General features: G+C 35.3%; 1 protein-coding gene across 1 annotated transcript; it reads right to left on the reverse strand.

The window, feature by feature from the left end:
* Positions 1-10,420: 10,420 nt before the first annotated feature.
* On the reverse strand, positions 10,421-12,718 carry LOC111404878 (piriformospora indica-insensitive protein 2-like). The gene has a single exon (XM_023033609.1). It carries the CDS (start codon positions 11,356-11,358, stop codon positions 10,591-10,593), a length of 768 nt encoding a protein of 255 aa, XP_022889377.1. The 5' UTR covers positions 11,359-12,718; the 3' UTR covers positions 10,421-10,590.
* Between the last annotated feature and the right edge of the window lie 11,758 nt (positions 12,719-24,476).

Consider the following 24,476-nt stretch of genomic DNA (forward strand, 5'->3'; position numbering starts at 1 on the left):
TTGAGCAGCTGTGTCTCTCTTCATCTTGCCATTTTTTCTAGCCTATTCATTAAATTTCCTCCACTTTGATCAAGTTAGGCTTCATTTAATAATTTTTCAAGGTCAACGTATAAATAGTCTAATTTATAACTAGTGTTCAAGATGTTTATTATGAGATCGCGCATTTTGAGTTTCTTCTTCTTTTTCTTTTTTTTTTTAATTAGCTACATTTCTTGCCATATTCTTTATTTTCAGACTGAATATTTTCGCTTTTCTTTTAGTATGCCTTTCATATTGAATACAAATATTGATCATGCCATTAGTTGGATTAATATAATTTTGTTGTAAATTTAAAATAATAATAATAATAGTTAAAATTAATTATGGTACAGAACCAAATGATACCAAACCATTTCATAATTAAATTTAAACCCAACGACTCTACTTACAAAAATAGAATCGAATTGAGCTATATCCAGCTCTAGTGGAGAGTGTCTTTCACATTTAACAAATCACACTATAGAGTACGCAGGCGGCAGGTCACAAGTTACACTAGGTCACGTCACATTCGATATTGTGATACGTTAATGACGCCCTAGTACCTGGCAACAACAACACACCACATGCCGCAATAAATTAATACATGTCACAAACAATTTATAGTGGTCACATGAGGCCAGGGCGAGTTGTCACGTGATGAATGGTTGGTGTATTTGACCACCGCAATAGAATAGCCACAATAAGACGTGACCATCGTTGTTTACCATAGAAGCTTCAATTACCAAAAACAAAAAAACAAAAAAACAAAAAACAAAAAATAATAAAATAAAATAAATTAATTAAAAAATGGTGAGATTATCTTCAACTATGCGACACACTTTTACAACTTTTGGTCGCAACTTAAATGTTTAGTATATAGTCCTCCAGAACCAAGGCCCAATTTACAATTTTTTATAGTCGCAGGTCACAAAGATTGTTTTGGTGTGAGAGAATAACTATTAAGTGACATTGTAAGGATAGATCATGGTCGGAAAAATAATTATAGTTATATCACATCGTAATTTCATAAAATCATAAAATTTTGCCCGCATTTGAAATTGCTTACATAAAATATTATCTTTTAATTTTTATTAATTTTCTGATTTATGACCTAATTTGTGCAAATTTTACTAAGTTTTGATATTTCTCTAACAACTTATATAGGCCCATATACGAATACATATAGAAGTAGACATTGTTCAATCCATTAAACAAATTGTTTGGGCCAAAGCCCAATAGAATAAGAAAGAAATCTTGTCTCTACTTAGTCCCCATTTTCGGAAACTGCAGTCTGCAGTACTAATGTTTCATTTCTATTTCTATTACAGCCCCTCTCTTCAACCTATATATAAAATTTTTTATTAGTTTTTTACTTTCAAATGAAAAATTGTTCTTTTGTGCAAATGTATTAGAATAGAAAATTTATATATATGTTTGGTAGCTATTTATAATCAAAAAATCACTTTTTATCCTTCCATTTCGCGATACTCATAAATATTATTAACTTATTCTGAAAAATTTCTTGTACTCCCCAAATATGAAATTCAGTACCATATGTGTCACTATTGAATTGACAGGATAGAGAGTATGAATACTCTATTTATATTTTAAATCGATTTAGATCCAAGAAATGGATCCAAAAAAATATATAAAATAAAAGGCAACATTTTGCCGTTCGGACGCACATTAGATGGTCAAAATAGGAATTGGTCGTCTTTTTCCATGCTTTGCTCATATGCATGGAATTTTGAAATGGCTCGTCTAGACAACCTTGAATAGTATTTTTTTCATACCTTTTATAACACTGTTAGCATGTGTAATGAACACAACATGGGAGTGAATTTTGTATTTTGTGGAAAATTTCAAATTGATCATTAAATTATGTTTTTTATTAGTTATTGACTAAACTTAACTAACATTGGACCTTAAAGTAATTTTTGATTCATGTATTCATTTGAGTTAATTAGCGTTACACTATTGGTCACCCTGTCAACAAAGAACATTCCGAGGTTCCTTTATTTTATTTTTTTCCATTGCTAAAAGAGAAAGCAAAATGCAAAAGGTTCAACCATGACAAAATTAGAGTTGGTGAAGCTTGAAATGTATGTAAACTCTTAATTTCCAAATAACTTCACTGCATATTTTCTTCAAATTAATAGTTAGATTGAATGATGTTTGCTGTCATTTTCTAAATTTTATTGCAATTTCCTAAATTTCTCTTCATGGATATTTATCTTTTGAAAATAGCTGTCCCAATGTCATGAAAAATATTCAAGATTCCTCCCTTGCATTAACACGCATTAGTGATTTTGTTGCTGAATTAATAGTATTTTTTGGACAATTAGCAATCAAAAATACCTTTGAATGCTAAAAATACTAATGCTTCTCTAATGGCAATTGGAATCATATCAACTACTTTATTTATTTAAAGATGCTTAGTGTACAACACTTGGTGATAGTGCTATACACTTTTACAACCCTCTCACAATGAGGGGGTCCACAAATTTAATATTCATATGGGCCCTCTCAACATGTGAGAGGGCTGTACACCATGCTGTGTAGCAAATAGATTTCCCCTTATTTATTATATATTTCACGCCAAATGTTTTATGAAAATAAGATATTTAATACTCCAGACTCTTGTTTTTTGATTCACTGGAAAAAGAGGAATTAATATCAGTGTTGCTTTTAGTTGTAAAGATAGCTTTTGACCTATAGAGTGCTTCGACTTAATTCATCAACACAAGTGCGCACATGCTTCATGTGATGATATATGCATTAACAATTTGTTTGCCAACATTAATGGGCATCATGTCAAATTGTACATTATTTTCACTAATAATGTGACAGATTGTATAACATTAATTAACTTCGGTGATTAAATGAGTCAAAAATACTTGAAGAAAAAAATGGTAAACGATAAATTGATTTTAGTGAGAAAATGAGTTAGAAAATACTTTAGGAACCAACTTGAAACTTTTCCACAAACTTTGGTGGCTATTTGTGGAATTAATTATTAATCTATGAAATACCTGAAAACTATGACGGATTAAGATTTTATTGAAGGACAATAAAAATGGGACAACAAATTGACCTCTTAATCTCTCGCACCCAGGGCCGACTCAAGGCATGCCGTGGGCGAAAAATTTTGGTGGGACCTTTTAAAGAAATATTTTCAAAAGAAAAGAATAATACTTATCGTTTTAAAGAAAATCAATAAAATTTTTGGATAAACTTTTAAAACATTGAAAGTCTTAGACTAAAACACAATATTTACTTTTACAACTTTTTTTTTATAATCTTGATTGATAACACACATGCACTTGGCAACATCACATCCATCTATTTTAAAACTTTTTTTTTTTTTTTTTTTTAAATCAATGGTCTATGTTTTGATAATATCAATATTGTCAACCACAATGATCAACAACAATTGTACAAATAACTTTATTTATAATTGAAACACGGTGCATATCATTGTAAAGTAACAAAGCAAACAGATACAGTCAACAAAAAATTAATAATAATAATGTGGGGGCCATTTTGAGCTGGGTTGTTGTCGATTGGCTGGGCTTTATTTTCCCTTTATTTTTATTTTTTCTTTGCAAAAGTAAATAAAATTACATTTTATAAAAGATAAAAGTAATTTTAAATAATTGATGAACTTTCCGGCGACCACCTAAGTTGCCTCACACCTTGAACCGGCTTAGCTTACATCTTGTATAAGCGTATTTCATGTCATAAATGTTAATTTAATAATGATTTCAACATCGAATATGAGAGGATTGTAATAGATTGATTGTCCATATCAGCCCTGCTCCTTGCCCCGGGTCAAGGACGGGGGCACCACATGGTGCCCCCTATTGAAGGGGCGCTTGCCACCCTCCAGTAGGGGAGCGCCACACGTCTTCAACCCTGTCCCCAACCCGGGACAAGGGGCTTTATTATGTCCATATATAACTGTCTCACATACTGGCAGCACTAATATTGAAGAATAAGAGCTACATGAAAATTAACACAATCTATAGTGGTTATTGAGAATCTCAAAATATGACTGTTTCAATAAATATAGCAATAAATGAACATATATAAAATAATGAAAAATAATTCATATATCCAATCCTTGATTCTTGACTTATTAGAAATAAAATTCAACTTCTTGTTAGAAACAGCACATCTAAGTTTCAAGGTCAATTTTAAGCAATATTCACTTTTGTTGTTTAAAACTTCCAAAGATTATGGAATATTATTAAGCACATTGTCCAGGCCAATTCTTGTAATATAATATTAACTAGACGCTATATAGTCCATAAACTAAATAATGACAAAGAAACTAAATTATATACATATTCCATCAGATCTTCATCTATTACAATTTGCTTACGACAAGCAATAGATATTTCTGTACAGTATTACATTAACCAAGAACCAAAAAAACAAAGAAAGAAAAGAAAATCAGACCACTTCATGAAGCTACTATATATCTATCATATCAAAATTCTTTAAAACCACACACACACACACACACACAAAAAAAAATCAAATATAAATAAAAGTCTTGCCAATTTGATGAAGATGAATGTACATTTCAGTTTCGAGGAGAAGAGTTCACTACTTTGTTGTGCCCATGGGATGGACCAGAAGGAGGGACAGGGTCCCCTTTAGGGAGTCTAGTGAAAATCAAGCCATCGTGTGGTAACCTACCCTTTTCTTGATAATTCTTCAAAACCATCTTTGAAACATCACCCTCCATCGTTTTTCTCTCTGGTCGAACGGCGACGCTAGAATTAACAAGAAGAATTCCGATAAATAATACAAAAATAACCCGCCACGAGCTATATAGGTTTTTCATGAACATGGTTGAGTTTCCTATTTCTTTTCTTTGTAGCAGGTTTATGACTTTTCTTGAGGATGAAGAAGAGATTTACATATATACATACATAGTGTATATGTAGGGAGAAATGTGATGTGAAAAGTTGACAAATATGATATTGGAAATACATTACACGCAATTGACGTCGAATTATTTATTTAAATGTCAAACGGTTTGCCAAATTCTAGTGGAAGGCTATTGGATGCAGGCTCATTGTTTTCTTCACTAATTGTTTAATTAGAAATGAAGAAGCATAATTTTCTTGTACGTATGTCACAAAGATTGCCTCTATGGGAGTTTGAAAAGAATGGTATTGGTGGGATTTGTGATTATCGCATGCCACGTTGTGTGCTTACAAAATATGAACTTGTATGTCAATTTATAGGCTCTACTACTTACCAATTCCAAGCATTCTACTTTTACTTAATTCACAAGAGTCAATAAATAACTGATATTTCGTATTTAACGGAAGCACTCTTTGTAGAAGCGGTCATTATATCATATAAAAAAAAATTAAAATTAAAATGTACGAAAAACTCTCTCAAACATTCTACATACATCTCAAGCATAATCTTGTATAGATTTATCGACTCTGATGTAATAAAGAATTTATACTACCATTAGCATCCAATATCCTATCTTTACTGTGCTTAAAAGTGCTCATAACATATTTGGGAAGAAATGAGTTCAAATAGTAACTAATGTTGATTTATGAAGAAGCACGCTAAAATTAGTTCAAAACTGTCTCCAATTCATGATTTTCTTCTTCTTTTTTTTTTTTTTTTTTTTTCCCCGGTTTTTTTTTCTCTCTTTTTTTTTTTTTTTTTTTTTTTTTTTTTTTTTTTTTTTTGCTGCCTAGACATTAATGGTACTTTTGGGTGGAAAAATAATTAGAGTATTAATGATTTATCAATTATGAATTACCTAATTTCGAGGGATCTTTTGCGTGTGAAGCTACCATAAGAAGCCAAACTTCTTAGGGCCCACTAAATTTAATTTCATCAACTGCGATTGTGATAGACATCTGAATTTTGTGTGTAATCTTGGTATTAATCACCGTTTGATTGTTAATAATGTATTTAATTAAAGTATTGAGACTCAAAATTCATCCTAAAAGGTTAATTTATGGTACGAAATTCCTTTGAAAACCGATATTATGGACGTTCTTGGCCAATGTGAAAATTCCGTTCATATTTTCTTAACACCCTTCCTCCAAAAATATATCACATCATGTCTACGCTGCAACAAAGAAGGTTGCACACTCCATCGAGATCATGCCAAACCCATATTCACGTTGATACTTTACCACCTCCAGAGTTGATTGTCACGTCCCTTAGCGACTTATCCATACTTTCATTTAAATTTTCTACATATGTAAGGATATTCATCTTACGCTTTCACATGCTTAAGTTTGAAGCAAGACTCTATCCTTCGAGAGTAGTTGAGACATAAAATTTCATTCCAAAGGGTTAATACTCAAGATCATCTTCATGTCTAGTCGATGTGGAATTTCTGTACAACATTCTAACACAAAGTTCTAATCCAAATTAAGTAATTATAGGTATTAACTGATCAAATATGTAGTTTCATAATCGACCAAGCTTACCCACGACAGGTCCGAAGGCGCTGACGAAAGTTAGGTCATCTTTTCCAAACCTATGAGAATTGCAAGTTGCACGATCTTGAACAATTAGAGTAATAATTTGTCACATATAAATCTTTATAACGAAAATATTCTTCGATATTTAGGTTTTGAAGCAAACAAAATATAAAAATGGACACCACGAACTTCGAATGTTGAATAAGTGGGATCATTTACCAATTCAGAAAGAAAAGATTATTTTGTTCCAAAAGTCAACTTCGAATAAGAATAATGAGACAGATTATTAAGATGGTAGCACTAACTTCAGCAAAATTAGAATTGGAAGAATGGATAAGAGAGAATTCCGAGATTGAGAGTATTGAAAATTCCTGTTTTCTTCCAATTGATTGTCTACGTTGTTAGGTTTATTTGAGTTGAATTATATTTGTGAATCTTGAATTATTGATCCGTATTTAAGCAGATGGAATGAGTCATCTTCATCTTCCAATTAAATTAATTTTGCATTGTTTGAGCTCCATTCTTTGAAAAAAAAAAAATACATTTTAAACAGTATTTTAATATTATTTTAATTACACATTCTTTAACAAAATAATATTACACGTAAATTCAAAACTTTTCTTTATTTTTAACCACATATTTTTTATCAATAAAATATTCAAAAATTCATTTCTATAAAAAGAATGTTGTTACTTGAAACAGAGTTATAGGATCTATAAACGAGTATGATGCACGAGGTTTGAAATTTGTGCCACTACATAAAGAGATTTCAACGCATTGATAATTTTAATTAATGATACTTAGTGATCATATATAATTCTATATTTTCATGGTGATGTCACCTGTGAACATGTTTGCCATAGTGTAAAAAGTTCCCTTATAAGTAATTTTACTATTAATTAATAAAGTCTTTGAGATAAATAACTTTTATTGCTCAAAATTAAAAATAAGTTACTATATATATATATATATATATATATATAAGTAAATTATACAAACATATTTAAATAGTTGAATTATCCAAATGTGATTTCATGAAACAAGAAACATGTAATAATTTTATTAATATTCATATCATGTATATATGATCTTAATTATATTTAATTGAACAACTCCAATAGAACTTAAAGTCTAGATGTTAAATACTAAAATCATCTAGACTAAAAGTTTTTCTTGATTTATCTCTACAAATAAGTCGTGGTATATAAATGCATTACCACAAAACAATTCAAGAGTGAACAAAATATTGGGTTTTGAAGACTGCCCATAAATTTAGAACCAAATTAAAAACGGGTGCCGTTATTTGCATCCACAATTTTTTATATATGCGTCCCTATTAAAATATTTAAATTTTAGAAAATATCTATTTTCATTTGCGTCAAATTTCAATATTGTCCTTATTAAATTCAATCATTTAAACATTATAGATCCATACAAATTTTATATATTCATCCACTATAAATATATTCCTAATACAATTTCGAAAATCACTATATTCATCCAATCACTATCAACATTTAATCTGGTTCTTACTTTTTATTTTCTATATTATCATGTCAGCGCTTTAATATTTAGTTATAAAGGTCAACAAATCTTGCTTCTGCTTTTTTTCTTTTTTCTTTTTTGAATTTATAGAATTCTTTCAAAAGTATACTATTCACGCAACCAAACAAATTCCTCCTCGAATTATATATTAATTAATTTGTGTGCTTATAAACTCATAACTTTGATTGTTTGTGTTTCGATTGATAATTTTAAGTTTGTTTCCTTTTATAATTGAAGAATATTTGGACAAGTATTGAAACTTATTTTGAAATTTTTCGTATATTTTCATCCGTCAAATCAATATTTAAAAAGTATAAAAAATAATATTCTATTTTTCGTATCATGAAAAAATTATAACTCTAATAATGTGTTAATTTTTTTATTAATTTTTTTTGAGTTTCCATTGAAAATGATATTTTATGATTAGATTGTTATGGTTTTGATTAAAGATGATGTTTTATGATTATTAGAATTTTAAGAATATAAAAAAATTTATGAAAATAAACATTAGTGGATGAATTGAGAACGATATATTTTTATTTAATTTTATATATGTCTATTTAGGTAAATTTACATAAAATAAAAAATATAATATAATTATTTTTTTAAAAATGAATGTATATATAAAAATTATGAATGTAAATAACGCTACCCCTATATAAAGTGATGATTGTCCACTTGATAGGATGAGCCAACTAACAAGTAATTAATTTCACCTATATCTTCCAGTAGTTCTTTCACTCTCACTCTCATGATCATCATCTTTAAATACAAAGTGGACCACTTGCAGCATTAGAGTAGAAATATACGAAGGCTATTAAGTCTAACCTGAAGATCAACAACTAGGATACGTTGGTCCACAATATTGAATTAAACATTGCAATAACAAGGTTTTAAGTTTTGTTTTCTTCTTTAACAATGTCCAATGTTATTCAATCTCCATAATCAAACATGTTGTTATGAATTGGTTGTTCAAAACCAACAAATCAATACATGGAATGAAAAGATGGAAAGCTACAAAATCGAACGTTGGCTCCAAGATACAACCATGCCATGTGGTTGCATGGTATACTTTTGTGACCGTTGAAGCGCCGTTTTTGGCCGTTGCGGTTTGAATTTGGTAACGTTTCTTGCATGTTTTGGCACCATTTGGTGTGTATGATCAAGTCCTATATACATGAGATCAATATTCATGCCAAAAAACATATTGAAAACACTTGAATTCATTCCTCATTCCTCAAAATAGATCAAATCCCGATTTAAATTCATATTTATTTTCTCGTTGTGTTCTTCAAGTTTTGAAGAATTTTAATTTGTGTTTTGATGAAATTCTTTACAAGATTTGTTATAATCCTTCAAATCATTTGCCGAAACACCCTTGAGCATCTTATTGAAACACTAGATTGGGAGCAACTAACGTTTGAGGACAGCAATCCCGCGTCTGAGCCTTCGAAATTGTTTTCGATAATTTTCTAATTTCTTCATCTTGTTGCTACAATTCTTGTGCTTTTTCTTTTTGTCTCTTCTCCATAGTGTTCTAAAAGGCTCACATTGGCTCCACCTAGGTGGCGCCAATACGCGAGGCTCCAGGAAAATGCCAAATAACCGCGCCTTGACGCCTTATTAAGTGGTCAAAGGTGTTCATTGACCGCTAATGCGCCCTTAGACACTTTTATGTGCATCTAGGTGCGCATTATTAAATTTTATTTTATTTATTTATTTATTATTATTTTTTTTTTTACAATTGTTTTATGTTAAAACTTAAATGATGATTTTTTTTTTTTTCATTTTATCTCTTCTAGATTCAAAACAGTCACTTGAAGACTTAAACAAAGAAAATTCCCCAAAAATTCTTATTTATTTACTATTTGGTATTTACATTTGATAAATAAGTTTTAAATGTTTGGTAGGTGTTATTTATAATTATTAAATATTTTTTTATTGATTAAAAATTTAAAATAATATTAAAATAAGAAAACGTTTTTTTATGCCTATACCTCACATAAGCTTGCCTAGCCCTTAGCTTAGCCTTGACACATCGTCACGTATTACGTCTTTTAGAACACTGATTCTCCATCACCCGATTATTTTCTGACACATGTTATTATCATGCATTTCATTTTCAATGCATTAAATCATGGCCGGCATACTGTGAAAACTGAAAACGCAAAGAAAAGTTTGATAGAAAGGCTAATTAATGATAGTGAAACAAAACCCAAAAAATAATTCATTTTATTAACAGAATTTACCAGCAAGCAGAAATGAGATAACCCTCTGTTTGTTCTTCTTTCTTAAACTGCAATTCATGCTCTAAAAGTTGGCAAAACCCAAATTTCTTAAGATAGTAATGCGAGATTCAGTTTTATGAGAAGGGCCGTACCGATAATTCTGATTTTACCTATGAACGATTCCAAAGATCAAAATTTTAATATGTGATTCACATATTTAGAACTAACATTAGATATGTGTACAATATGCCGATGTTAGTTATCACGATAAAATTGAGGAGATCACAAAAGATGAATAAATTTCAGATAGAATGAAAAGTTTAATTTCATCTAAATTTCAACTGCTGCATTTTGGCTTCTTGCTGACATTGTTTTACCCCAGACGGAACATGCCTTGTTTGTATCGAACCAATGGAGTAGCAGAGATTCGGGTTGTCCCAGACCCGAAAACGCTGACCCATTTTTCCATAAAACCATTCGGAGAATTTTATCTCCCCAGTTAGATTGTTTCCATTGAGGTACGTTGCACTAACATTAGGCAAAAATGAAAGCTTTGGGGGGACGTTCCCTGTGAGTTTGTTATCATTAAGACCCAAAAATCTGAGTCCCTTTAACTCTGCAATGGACTCTGGAATTTCACCTGTCAAACTCGTATTAGACCTGTCCAATACGGTTAGGCCTATCGGATTAGGCAACCTGACGTTCATTAGGTCTCCCCCAATGGGATTGTTCGAGAGGACTAACTCTTCCAATGAACTCATTTCTTCAAATGATTTGGTTCTTCCACCTGAAAATCTGTTGTTACTAAGATCCAATAACGTCAATTTCTTCAAATTTCCAAACTCATATGGGATTTTGCCTTCCAATTGGTTATTGCTTAAATCAAGCTTCAATAGTGAAGTTAACCCTGCAAAACTCAAAGGCAGAGCACCAGATAGTGAATTTCTGCTCATATCAAGAATTTGAAGCTGAATCAGCCCACCAAACTTGTCTGGGATTCTTCCCTTAAAAGAGTTTCCAGCAAGATTCAACTGCTTTAAGTTGATTAAGTAGCCAATAGTAGTCGGTATTTCACCTTTTAGCCCATTTTGCATAAGCACTAATGAATGGGGACTATGCTAGTTTGCCAGGGTCATCTGCACAGACCCTAGCCATACTATGAGAGGGTGGGCATTTTTTTTGCCCTTAAAAAATGGGTGTGGGCCCCTTATTTGAGAGATAGTCTGGCCAGGCTCTGTACAAATGGCCTTGACAGACTATCATTTTCCAATGAATGGAGATTCCTGAGGTAACCAAAAGTAGCCGGGATTTTTGTAACGAGACCGGGATTTGATCGAAATTCAAGTACCTCCAAGCTTCCAGCAAGAGAACCAATTCTCTGTAGGAAGTGCAACAGGATGATGTTGCGATGAGACAAAGCATTTGAAGAGTGAGAGTGATTTTAGGTGCCTTAGTGAGAATAAATGGGAACTTATAAGTTCCATATCTTGAGCACATTTAATAGAATTATCATGAATAGGTCCAATTATCGATTCTGTGACATGCCAAAAGCCATCAAATAGATCACAAGAGATCCTGTGGAAGATAACGAATTAGATTTCACAATCTGGTAATGAAACTAAAGTTGGATATTAGATGGGATAGACGATGGTCCCCTCGAAATTTTGATATGAAATATGTAAAAGATCCTACAAATTTGAATGCCTGTGTTTTCTGATCATTTTATGACACTTAAAACAGCTAAATAATAGGTCGATGAAAATGGCAGGTGACACAAATGTTCAGAAAACATAACAAAATACTCAGTATAGGTATATGCAGTAATTTCAAAAATGTTTAGCATCATATACATTTTACTGATGCCAAAAAGGGGTTAAAAAAATTAAAAAGTAGAAATATTTTACCTGTATTGGAGTCCAACCACATGGATCTGGATACAAATCTGATCCATTCCAAGATTTAACCACAAAATCTTGAATAGTAGAATACAGAGCTTCTTGTTCTGTTTTCTTCATTGGAGCTGACACATTTTCATCATCTCCATTGCACCATACACCCAAACAGAGTATGCAGATAATGCAAATGTAAAATTTCATGATCGGGAGGATAGGATAGTTCTCGATAGTATTAATCAAGAAAAATAATCTAAATTTTTGTATACTAAATTGTCTAATTTTGTCCGGTATTGTGTATAGAGCAACCACTTGCATGAAATGCAGAGCACACTAAGACTTCATATCAAAAGACTGAGAATAGTTTTCAATATTAAAATCCAAAGGAATGAAGTCAAATAGGGGAACTTAATGAAAAATGAAATTAGCAAAAAGAAGCACAAACAAAAGGCTATTTCAGGCTAACTTTATAGTAAAGCTAAGGTAGTAAAGGAAGTATAGAGTAGCAATTGATAAGAAAGGGACTTTGCAATCTGGCTCTGTTTTAGAGGCTTCTTCAAGATTACTTTTCATTAGAGATAATTGTGATTGGTAAACAGATGAAATATCATTCTTGAAAAGAGGGAAAATCAGGTTAGTGCTCAACGTTGAATAGTGCTTTCTTGCCCGATGAATTTACCAAGATGGTATGTAGCCAGGTTCCTCAACATTTCACATGGTGTAGTTGTGGGTCCAAATTTATTTAAATCAGTAAAAATCTAAGTTGTCAAGTGACCATAATAGTTAATGTGGATATGCGACTTTCACGTGATTTAAATTTGAATAATAAAATTGTCAAGCACTTAATATTCCTTTCTGATTGAACTTAAAGTCATGTGCGAATTTAATGTCCATATCGAAGACTTAGGTCACCGGAATTCACATATTTAGTCCCTATTTGACAAATTTTTTTGAATTATAAGATAATGGGTCCTATGAAATATATAATAAAAAGTGGATAAAAGTTTATGGATCTAATGAAATGCAAAGTTTTGACCAGCTTCTAATTCAAAAATAAATAAATTTGTCAAACAATAGCTTCAATACATCAAGGTTCAAAATGTCACTTTTGAAAGTTGGGGAGCCCAGTCCTAATTTTCTCTAAATGGAAAAGTATATTGGGAGCGAACGCAGACATTTGGAATTAATGGGGTATAATTAAATTTATTAAAAAGTTACAAAAAAATTTATGTATTCTATAAAAACACAGACACATGATCACTATCATAGATTCACAAATCTCATATATATGATAAATAACAATTCCCAAAGAATTTCAAATAATCTCACATTTATGATGAATAAATTTTTTTAAAGAATTTTCAAATTAAATATCACAAATGAGAAAATAATTTCAACTCTCACTATATCAATTGTTCGATCATTGTTTGAACTCTATTTTAATTAAAAAAAAAAAACTCAACTATCATTATTGCCCAATTCTAACTTTCGGCTCTTTAAAAAAAAAAATCCGACTTGAAAAGTGACCCACTAGGACCTTGTGTAGATCCGCCAATGATTGGGATGATTCAAAATGGGTTTATGAATTGGGGAGTTTAGGGTTAGAAATTAAAAGGGAGATTCATTTAGGCTTGTGGTTAGGGTTTCATGGAGTGAGTGGGAGTAGGGGTACGAGTAGGGGGTCGGGGTCGGGTAGGGGACCATTTTGCATGCAAAGTGGAGAGGCTTGTAAGTACATGCAAGACAGAGGTAAATTTTGTCCATGCCTTTTCTAAATTTTTCGGCAGTTGGGGTTTAAAGGTTTATTTTTTTTATTTTTTTTTTTTGGTACTTTGAAGTAACTTCTAAAAATCGTATTAAATTTTAATGAATAGAGAACAACTATTGATAATCTTGATTTATGAATGTATTTAGATAGAATATTATACATCCCGGCTATAGATCAATCTATTAACTTGATTACAAATATATTTTATACATTATAAAGTTAACACATTACGCGGCTCCTATTTGGCCCCCATGATCTAAAACCCTTTTTCAATCATTCATTTTATGGAACTCACATTTTTCATTTTCAACTTTTTAATCACGCATTTCATTAACTTTTTAAAAAAAAAAATCTAAAAATTATTATTTTTTATCTAAACCAAACAGGGGCTTCATAGAACTAGAACAATGATTAAAACATAGATGCATAAATACATCGTTAATACGGTTGATTATTAAGTCTAATTTTATTCACTATTGTTTATTACACGTTACAACCTTTCAGTGAGACTCTAATTGTGATCCAGCCCAGGCCCTAATAGGGGATGGGCCATATCACAAACTTTGTAAGCCATATCTGAGCCACGCATATCCGAGCCATGTATAGCTGAACCCAAACGATTCTGGAAGAGGTAACCCCCACAAGCAGCAGCCTCAACGAGTAGAGGCGAAGGCAGCAGGATGAGCCCAACACGAAATCTTCCAATCAATTTTTTGATGTGATTAATATAACGTCACTACCATCATCGCCATTGTCAGCCCATCCTGTCAAGTCCACAGCTACAAGCTAGGCTGTATGGATAATAAAGTGGTATTGACATTTACACCCTTTGATTGATTGATGTCTATGATGGGAAGTGACAATCGCGTGGATGAAGCACGTGTCTCTTCATCCAACAGCCATTATTCATACTCTTACACTACAAAAACTCACACTTAGTACCATCTTAAGATAATGCAAGCTTAGACTTTCAAGCTATAACTTCACTCTCTTTTTTACAATACTCCCGAAACCGACCCCCTTTTTGATATTGGATGCTCATGTCTATAGCCTTCTCACACTCATATACTTATCCTTCCAATTGACTTGACCGTCAAAGTAAACACGGCCAACTTCACCCATTGAAGGAGGCCACGCGTGGCTAACAGTTTGTCTTAATGTACAGAAAAATGACTGAAGTGGATGTGAGAGGTATAAGGAACTATTGGCCACGTCAAAGGTACGATTTTAGAGGCTAACATTACACATTTATTATGTGACACAATGGTATTGTTACTTTCACTCTGCAATTGTTTGTTGAAGTCACGTTGTCTATAAATCTAGACTTGTGACACAACATGGTTAGAAGGGGGACCAAGAGATAAATGCAAGAAAAATTGTACATAATGAAGCTTGGAAGCTTTTCAAGGGTTAGAATTGGACCAAGCTATGCCTATGCTATCAGTATTGGAGAAAGATAAGGCCTAAAAAGGATGACTCGAAGACTCATTTTCTATCCTTGTACTAATTTGATCTCCTTCAGAGATGATGGAGTGAATTAATAATTCAGTGAAGTTTGGTGTATATTCTATTTGACATCATTTTTGATAGAATATCGCATGACATTATGTCATTTCACAGTTTCAAAAAATAATAATAATAATAATAAATAAATAACTTTCTTTTCATCCAATATATTTTTACAAACACATTTTTCTGTAAATAAAGTGATCAAAGTTAATGTACAAGTGACAAAATCCTCAATAACTAATGATACTATTTCAGGTTTAGTGGGATGGGTAAATGAGTATGGCACTTTGGGATTGGGGGTACTTTTTGTGCTAGAGGTAATGTATCAAAAATTGGACCAGGTCGGTTAGTTCAACCAAAAAATTGAGAACCGGCTATGAAAAAATCGATGTAAAATTTTTTAACCTATCAGTTTAATCGCAAACCAATGAACCGGGTACAATTTTTGCGAATACATCCAGTCACTTTTTTTTAAAAAAAAAAAAAAAAAAGTCAGCTGGGTTGATAAACACAGAAATTTGTCCCTACCTTTTCTCTACTTGTTCAAAACTCTTTAAAACCCACGGCAACCCAACTAAACTAAAATCATATAACAATTAAAGAAAACACATAAATTAATATTTATGCTCTTAAGTAGGAAATGTATGTGTATAAATATATGAATTGTGTGTGTGTGTGTGTGTGAGAGAGAGAGAGAGAGAGAGCAGAAAATGAGAAGAAAAGAACCGTCGTTGAAGAAATAGCTATACTTAAACAATCAACGGGTGTAACAATCAACAGGTGTATAAAAGGTGGGGTTTGCATTTTGCATACATGGGCCTTGTGTCTATAACTTATAACTTTGGGTCTTCTGGCCATTTAGGCCATGACTGAGATTCATTAATTTGAAGAAATGTATTATAAAATAGTGATTGATGAAAAATATGTGGTTAAAAAAGAAAGAATTTTTTTTATTTACGTATAATATTAGTTTAATGAAGAATGTGAATAAAAATGAGTACCGTAAAAGAGTAATGGAAAATAAAGTAAAGTAAATGATAACAAATAGGAGCTTAGTCTCCAAGTGCTTATTTTGTGAAATTTAGATATATGTTTTTTTTTAATTTTAAAAATTATCGGCCAGATTACAATTCGACCCTTGTTCAACCTTTTAGCTCTTGATCCTCGACCCGTTTTCTTTTTCAAGTCAACACTAAGTTGACTTTTAAAACATTGGTTAGAAGTGATTATTTAGATGAGTTGTAAATAGTAGCATAATATGAACAAATCCTTGTAAATCCGAGTGATTTGTTCTAACAAAAGAAGAACAAGTGTTCAATCTATCAACACAACTATTCTATCAAGCGAAGACGCCATGAAAACGGATGAAATTAAAACCTACATTAAAGCATTATCTCCCGAAGAAAAAAATTATAGTTACATAAGATTTGGATACAATTTTACTCGCTACCTCGTGAAAGAAGGTACTTCCCGAGGCTAAGTAACCACAATACTTCGAGCTTCATGAACCAAAAGGTTATCACTTGCTAGGGATTGAAATAGTCAAATAGATATGTCTATCAACATTTATATTTTTTTTTCCTTAAATTGCCCAAAAAGAAAAATACTAAATATAATAGTGAATTTACACCAAGTACTTTTCCTTTTGAATTTTCAAACTTACAGATACTACTTTTTCATTTCCTAAATACTGTTTTGTTTTAGTTCGACCTGCAAAACGGATCATGAAAGAGACTATCAGAATGGTACTCGAATCCATTTATGATCACGAGTTCTCAAACAAATTGCATTTTTGCTTAGGTTGAGGCTATCACTTTCAGTATTAACAAACAAAAGTATTCGAAAGAAATCTATATGCCTAATGTCGAATCAGGATAAACTATAACATAAATAAAGAATTTGTTGAACGCTTCTTTGGTGCCAAAGTAATAGCTATGAATAGTCATCGACTTCTGAGAAAGGTGGAAGATTCTAGATTTCATACTTTAGTAGGTCTCCAACATCCTTTCGATGACTTATGTTGTATTGAAGGGATATCTATCTAAGTCGATCGATTTGAGTAAAGCCAGTGATAGAATGGAATGGGGAAATGATACAGAAAATGTTTCTTCAAGTGATTGAAGTAAATCTATTTGGACTCTACAGTCATCACTTGCAGCAGCGAGAACAGAGAATTTTTAATATCCTCCAGAACGAAACTGAAAAAGGTATGCATTTTTGTACTCCGTTCTGTATATTCTCTAATATTATGTACATGTAATATTGAATGGTTTGGTTTTTGCGATCAGTTACCAATTCTGTGGATTACATTGCTTTTCTTTTCAGGGTGGGTTGAACAAGTTCCATGGTCAACATGCTTTGAGTGAGAGAGTGCAAGAAATATAGATCTGGGCACCTTGATTATAAGGTAATGAACTAAAGACTTTTGTTCATTCATCTGAGATGTAAGTCTCAGCTCCAATGCTTGAAAACACTTCTTCCTCAATTTCCAGTTTCCCATTGGGAAGCCCATTACACTGAATATTTGTTCTTAGGATATTGTGTGGGAAATTTACAGCAAGTGGAACCAATTTGTCAGCTATTTAATTTTATTCTAAGATGCACTATAACTATTTAATTCTGAATTGTGGAATGAAGCTAAGAAAAATCAGGAACAAAGTGATTTGTGGATGTAGAGAAATGTTAGAATATTTTGTTCCTCTTGAAGTGCTTCCTTAATTGGCTGCACCAGTATTGAAATGTATACTTATGCAGTGGAAGGTCTAAAATTCGCTCACCATCTTCATTTTGGTCCTTGTGTCATACAATTAGTAAGCACAGTTTTTTTTTTTTTTTTGGATGTCACGGTCACTTATATTTCAAAAATTAAATTGCGTCTATGGTTCTCATAAAATAATTTGGCGATAAAGAAATTAACTGATGACTTGTCAAGGAAATGATTCCTAGTTTCCAGGTTTTAATGCCTTTTAATGTTTGGTGTGGTAAAAGAGTCCATGATTCCCAAGGGTGTATGGTTCAATGAGAGAAGAAGCAAATCCGGAATTATTACTGCACAAAGGTTGGTTGTACACAAAAAAATTCAACTAAGTCAGTTCTTAGAACTGATAATGCTTATTTTTTATTTTCCTTTTTCCAGTATGGAGCTTTACAATGAAGTGTGCTTGCTGCAAACATGAGATTGTTATTCGTACAGATCCAAAAAATTTTAAGTACCTGATTCTTAGTGGAACCCGACGAAACTTTGGTACTCCTAGAGTCCCAGTAGATGATGGTGTGTATTTTCTGTGGTTGCTTGGAGTTATTAACATCTTATATGAGAAGTTCACCATTAATTGGACATTGCTGCTAGCATTTGAAATGAGTTCATGCTGTTATTGCTGCCAGTTATAGCTATTGTGTGTGCTTGAGGATACCATTGAGGATAAAGGGAAGGAAAACTTGGGTTGTTGGAATTTGTCTTCGACAGACTTAAAGAACTTATAGTTGACAAAAGTGGTGATGCTGCAGGAGGAAGAGGCACACTATGATTATTACAGCCTGAAATGGTTGTGATGGAAATTATTATGGGATTTTTCAATGATTGGAAAGAGTGGTTGTAACGTGTTCGCACACTTGGACAACCCACCGAAGTCCACAGCCAACACATGCTGGACCACGTGGCACATAATCTGAGGTGATTTGCATAGCTGAAGCCCATAAACCGAGGCCCACAGATGCCTAGGCTCATATACACCAAGGCCCCCTTATCATGGCCTCATAAGGAGCTTCCGAAGCCCATACGCCAAGGCCCTTTGAAGGTGGACGGGGCCCTATTTGTCGAAACCCTGTAGCCGAGGTGGCAGCATCCGAAGCACAAAGCAACATCTTTCATAGACACCTCTCTCAAGAGATCTTTTACACAAAGATCTTCCTTGAATGATTGATAGGACGTTTGTCATGAGTGTATTTGTTAAGTCTTGTCACTAGTAGAGGCGGCTCTACCAATCAATAAATGTATAACAGGCTAGGTGTGACTGATGCCTACAATTTGACATGTAACTCAACCGGATGAGGCCACGTGTACCCCGAACCAAAGGTCACGATCTAATTAGCGACACTATAAATACTCCCACATGTACCCCATACAAAGGCTAATGCAAGAATCAATACAAGAAACCATAATTTACTCAACTCTCTCTCTTTCTCATTATCTTGCAACATAAACGAGTTCATACGTATTTAGATACACATTTGCAAATATCGATTGGTAATTATTGTACAATCGGTCTACGATCATCCCGCCGGAATTCGAACGTTCTCGTCCCACGCCATTGAGCTACTCCTACGCCCTCAATCTGTCTGTTTTAGACCGTCCACGTGTCTTTGCGTGTTGGACTTTCGTTTACGTGTGCGCGGGTGGGTCCGGTATCTATTGGTGACAATTATTAGGGTCAACAGATTGACGCCGTCTATGGAAAATCATACCATAACCACGAACAACCTTGTGGTGAAAGCTTGTTAAAGAGGAACATTTCGACATCCCCTTTGAAAAAATGATTTGTTCTTGAAAATGAACAAGAGGAAGCCCCACGACTTAGCAAAAATCTGAAGGGTAAGACACAAGGAAAATGGGTTCAAACGAAAATACACCTCCTAGAAGGGTAAGAGAAAATGCTAATGTGCCCCCTCAAGTGGCAACCCCAACAGCTCGGCATAGGCCCCATCATAATCACCAAAGAGGTGGAATGCGTGCGACGGCCCGATTGTCCAGAGAAATGGCCACCATGGCAGCTAATATGAGGGACATTGCTAGCTAAAACATGGCCATGAGGGAACTTATGGCCCAAATGCAGGGCCAGTGAGGCTTCCCTATTCCTCCATACGCCCCTCAAGGAAAATATCAGGAAGAAGATGAAGTTCAAAGCTATAGGGCTACCTCGCCAGACTATAGCCGAGGTGTAAACCCATTTGAAAGGGAAGTAGAAGTTGATGTTTCCTCCAACTACGCTTCTGGCCCACCCACCGAGGCTCCTTTTCACCATGATAACTTCCCACCTCCATATGAGCAAGAGCAAAGACATAGGAGGTCAGGCAGTGTATTTGACAGAATCAGCCCCGTTGAACCGAGGTTCAGACAACAATAGCATCACGAGCCTTGGACAAGGCCATCGCCTCCACCTCCACCTCCAATGCCTCAACAGCCGAACGAAAGGCATGAAAATGCCCCCGTGTTGCTCCGCCTAGAAATAGGCGCTAAAGGAGGGAGGAAGAGGCTAGGAATCGTCCCGGAACCTCTCACCAACAACCGAGATATGAGGCTAAAGAAAACGATTCTGATGAGCAGCAGAAATCCTATGACTTAGATGATGATGATGAAAACTTGCCATTCTCAAGGAAACTAAGGAGCGCCCAGGTCCCGAACCACTATATTATGTCAAAAATACCAAAGTATGACAGAAGAGGCGACCCAGTGAAGCACCTAAATGCTTACAAAACTCACATGAGCTTAAGAGGTGCCACCCCAGCTGTGAAATGCAGAGCTTTCCACTTAACACTTAGCAGAGCAGCTGAAATCTGGTATAGTAGGTTACCACCTGGGAGCATAAGAAGTTGGCCCGAATTCAAGACGACCTTCTTGAAGAAGTTTGTTGTGAGCAAAGAGGGAGAAGTCCCCATTCAACGTCTCCAAGACATGAGACAAGCGCATGGGGAGTCCCTAAAGAGCTTCCTATCACGGTTCACCGATAAGATGACATATTGTGTGCAAGTCACCGATCGTGAGGCGTTATCTGCATTGAGAGGAGGTCTGAACATGAACATCCTGTTCTGGAGGAACGTGCAAAATCAAGATCCCACCACCTATGGTGCCCTACTCGAGATGATGAGACAGGAAATCATCAATAAAGAATTGATTGAACATAGGAACAGAGCAAATAGAGGCCTCCCACCTCTTCAAAGGCAGCGTGCCAGAGGGTCGACCTCCCACTTGATGAACTACCAGATGAACCAAGCTGGTAATGAGAGTTCTGGGCAAGCACTGGCCACTCTTAGCAGAGGTCCCTCCAAAAGCCAAAGGAAGTACAAACCTTGACTGGATGAGTGGCTGCGCTTAGCCGTTTCGTCTCCAAAGCTACGAATAAATGCTTTCTATTTTTCAAATTGCTAAAAGCTGGGAAGAAATTTCAGTGGAATGAGGAACGTGAAGAGGCCTTCCAAGGCCTGAAAAGGCACCTAGGGCAGGCCCCCTCCTCTCCAAATCGAAACCCGTGAAATCCTACAGCTGTATCTAGTCGTCTCCAGTGAGGCCATTAGTACGGTTCTAACCCAAGAAGAGGGAACCACCCAACTTCCCGTCTACTATACAAGTAAAGCACTTCTATCGCCAGAAACCCGCTACCCCCCGATATGGGGAAGCTCGCCTTGATCACGGCTTCCAGAAAGTTTAGACCCCACTTCCAGGCCCACACCATCCACATGCTGACAAATTTTCCTCTAAGGCAGGTACTCCAAAAGTCGGATGCCTCAGGGAGATTATTGAAATGGGCCGTGGAGCTAAGTGAATTTGACCTCGTGTTCAAGAGTAGGGCAGCCATCAAGGGCCAAGCCTTAACTGACTTTGTGGTAGAATCCACCAACTTACCCGAGGTGGACGAAATCATGGAACAAGCTGAGTCCCTAACGTGGAACCTATTTATTGATGGGTCGGCTGGGGACGCCGGCTCAGGCGCCGAAATTGTCCTCATCAGCCCAGAAGGTCACAAGCTAACCTCGACGATGAGGTTCGGGTTCAAAGCCCCCAATAATGTAGTAGAATACGAGGCACTTCTCGCAGGCCTTAGATTAGCCAAAGAAATACAAGTAAAGAGGCTACTCATCAGTAGTGACTCCCAACTAGTCGTTAGCTAAGTCAACGATAACTTCTCAGCCAGGGACAAAACGATGGCCTCCTACTTGAAAATGGTGATGAGCCTCATCCCATCCTTTGAAAAGTTTGAGTTGATCCAGATCCCCCGCATGAAAAACGCACATGCTGATGCACTCTCCAAACTTGCAAGTAGCAAGGATTCCGAACTACTCACAGTAGTCCCTATAGAGCACCTCCTCATGTCGTCAACCGAGGTCCCCAATGTAATGTGGGTCACTTGGACTCCTACCTGGATGCAGCCCATTTTCTCTTCATTGATGATGTACTCTATAAGAAGAGCTTCTCCTATCCACTATTACGATGCGTCAGAGGAGAAGAGGCTACCTACATCTTAAGAGAAGTCCATGAGGGTGTGTGCGGCAACCACTCTGGAGGTCTATCTTTGGCGCAAAAGATACTGAGACAGGGGTACTAGTGGCCTACCTTGAAAAGGGACGCCCTTGAATTTGTACGAAAATGTGACAAATGCCAACGATTATCTCCTATCCAAAGACAACCATCGCAAGATTTGACCACGTCTCTAGCCCTTGGCCTTTCTCGAAATGGGGTGTGGACCTCATAGGTCCTCTACCAAAAGGTAGAGGAGGTGCAAGCTTCGCAATTGTGGCCATTGATTACTTCACGAAGTGGGTTGAAGCTGAACCTCTGGCAAAAATTACAGAAGCCAACACTTCCAAGTTCTTATGGAAGAATATCATATGCCGGTTCAAGATTCCCTACTCGATCGTCTCGGACAATGGTACACAATTCGACAACAAGAAGGTTAGAAGTTTATGTGAAAAACTTGGCATCAAGAAGCACTTCTCCATGCCTCACCACCCACAAGCAAATGGTCAGGTTGAGGCTGTGAACAAGACAATCAAGCACATCTTGAAAAAGAAGCTCGATGTGTCAAAAGAGGTCTGGGTGGATGAGCTCCCACAGGTTCTTTGGGCAATTCGAACCACTGCGAGGACCCCAAAAGGAAAAATACTTTTCCTCATAGCATATGGGACTGAGGCGATGAGCCCAGTCGAGGTCAGACTTCCATCCCCACGACGTCTGCATTTCAGTGAGATAATAAACAATGAGCTTCACAGGTGCAACCTCGACTTTATTGAAGAAAGGTGAGATGATGCTCAGATGAAGCTCGGCACATATCAAAGAAAGATGATGAAATACTTCAACTCAAAAGTGAAGAAGAGGTCATTTCGAATCAATGACTTGGTCCTTAGTAGAGTTTTTCTCTCCTCGAAGGAACCTGGCACCGGTCCTCTAGGCTCGACCTGGGAAGGCCTATATAAAATCAGAGAGGAGATCCGACCTGGGACCTACTGGATTGAAGACATGAACGGCAAGATACAACCCCGTTCATGGAATATTAAGCACCTTCGAATCTATTATCAGATAATGAATGTACTACCTCACTGGATGATTTTTCCCAAATTATGTAACATTTCCATGATTCAATAAATTTATCCATGATCAAATTCATGTCACATTACGTCACCACCTCGGAGGAGAAGCCAACGTCCTATCTTTGGGCCACCTCGTCTGAACTTCGAGGCGTATGCACTTGCCTCCCTTTGGCGAGGCTGAACGCCACTGGGAGAAGCCTCAGCATGGCTGAACCATCCACCATGTTAGGAAGTGTCATCACCTCGGAGGAGAGGCCAGCGTCCTATCTTTAAGCCACCTCGTCTGAACTCCAAGACTCATGCACTTGCCTCCCGTGGCGAGGCTGAACGCCACTGGGAGAAGCCTCAGCATGGCTGAACCATCCACCATATTGGGACATCATCACCTCAGAGGAGAGGCCAGCGTCACATCTTTGGGCCATCTCGCCTAAACTCCGAGGCGCATACACTTGCTTTCCTTTGACGAGGCTGAACGCCTCTGGGAGAAGTCTCAGCATGGCTGAACCATTCACCATGTTGGAAAGCGTCGCAACCTCGTTCAAATTTTGAGGCGTATACACTTCTAATCAAACAATATTTCCAGTTCGGCTGAAACAATGTCCAGTCAGGATCTATTTAGGTTACAATTATTAAGCTTAAGTACAGTTCGTTTGCTTAGGTCCAATGTTGTTCATGGTTCGTGAGTCTTGTGTACAACTTACTCGCTTAAGTGATTGGAGTTAGGATACCAAGTTAAAGTTAT

Source organism: Olea europaea, chromosome 11 (genome assembly GCF_002742605.1).
Source record: "Olea europaea var. sylvestris chromosome 11, O_europaea_v1, whole genome shotgun sequence".
NCBI classification, from domain to species: Eukaryota; Viridiplantae; Streptophyta; class Magnoliopsida; order Lamiales; family Oleaceae; genus Olea; species Olea europaea.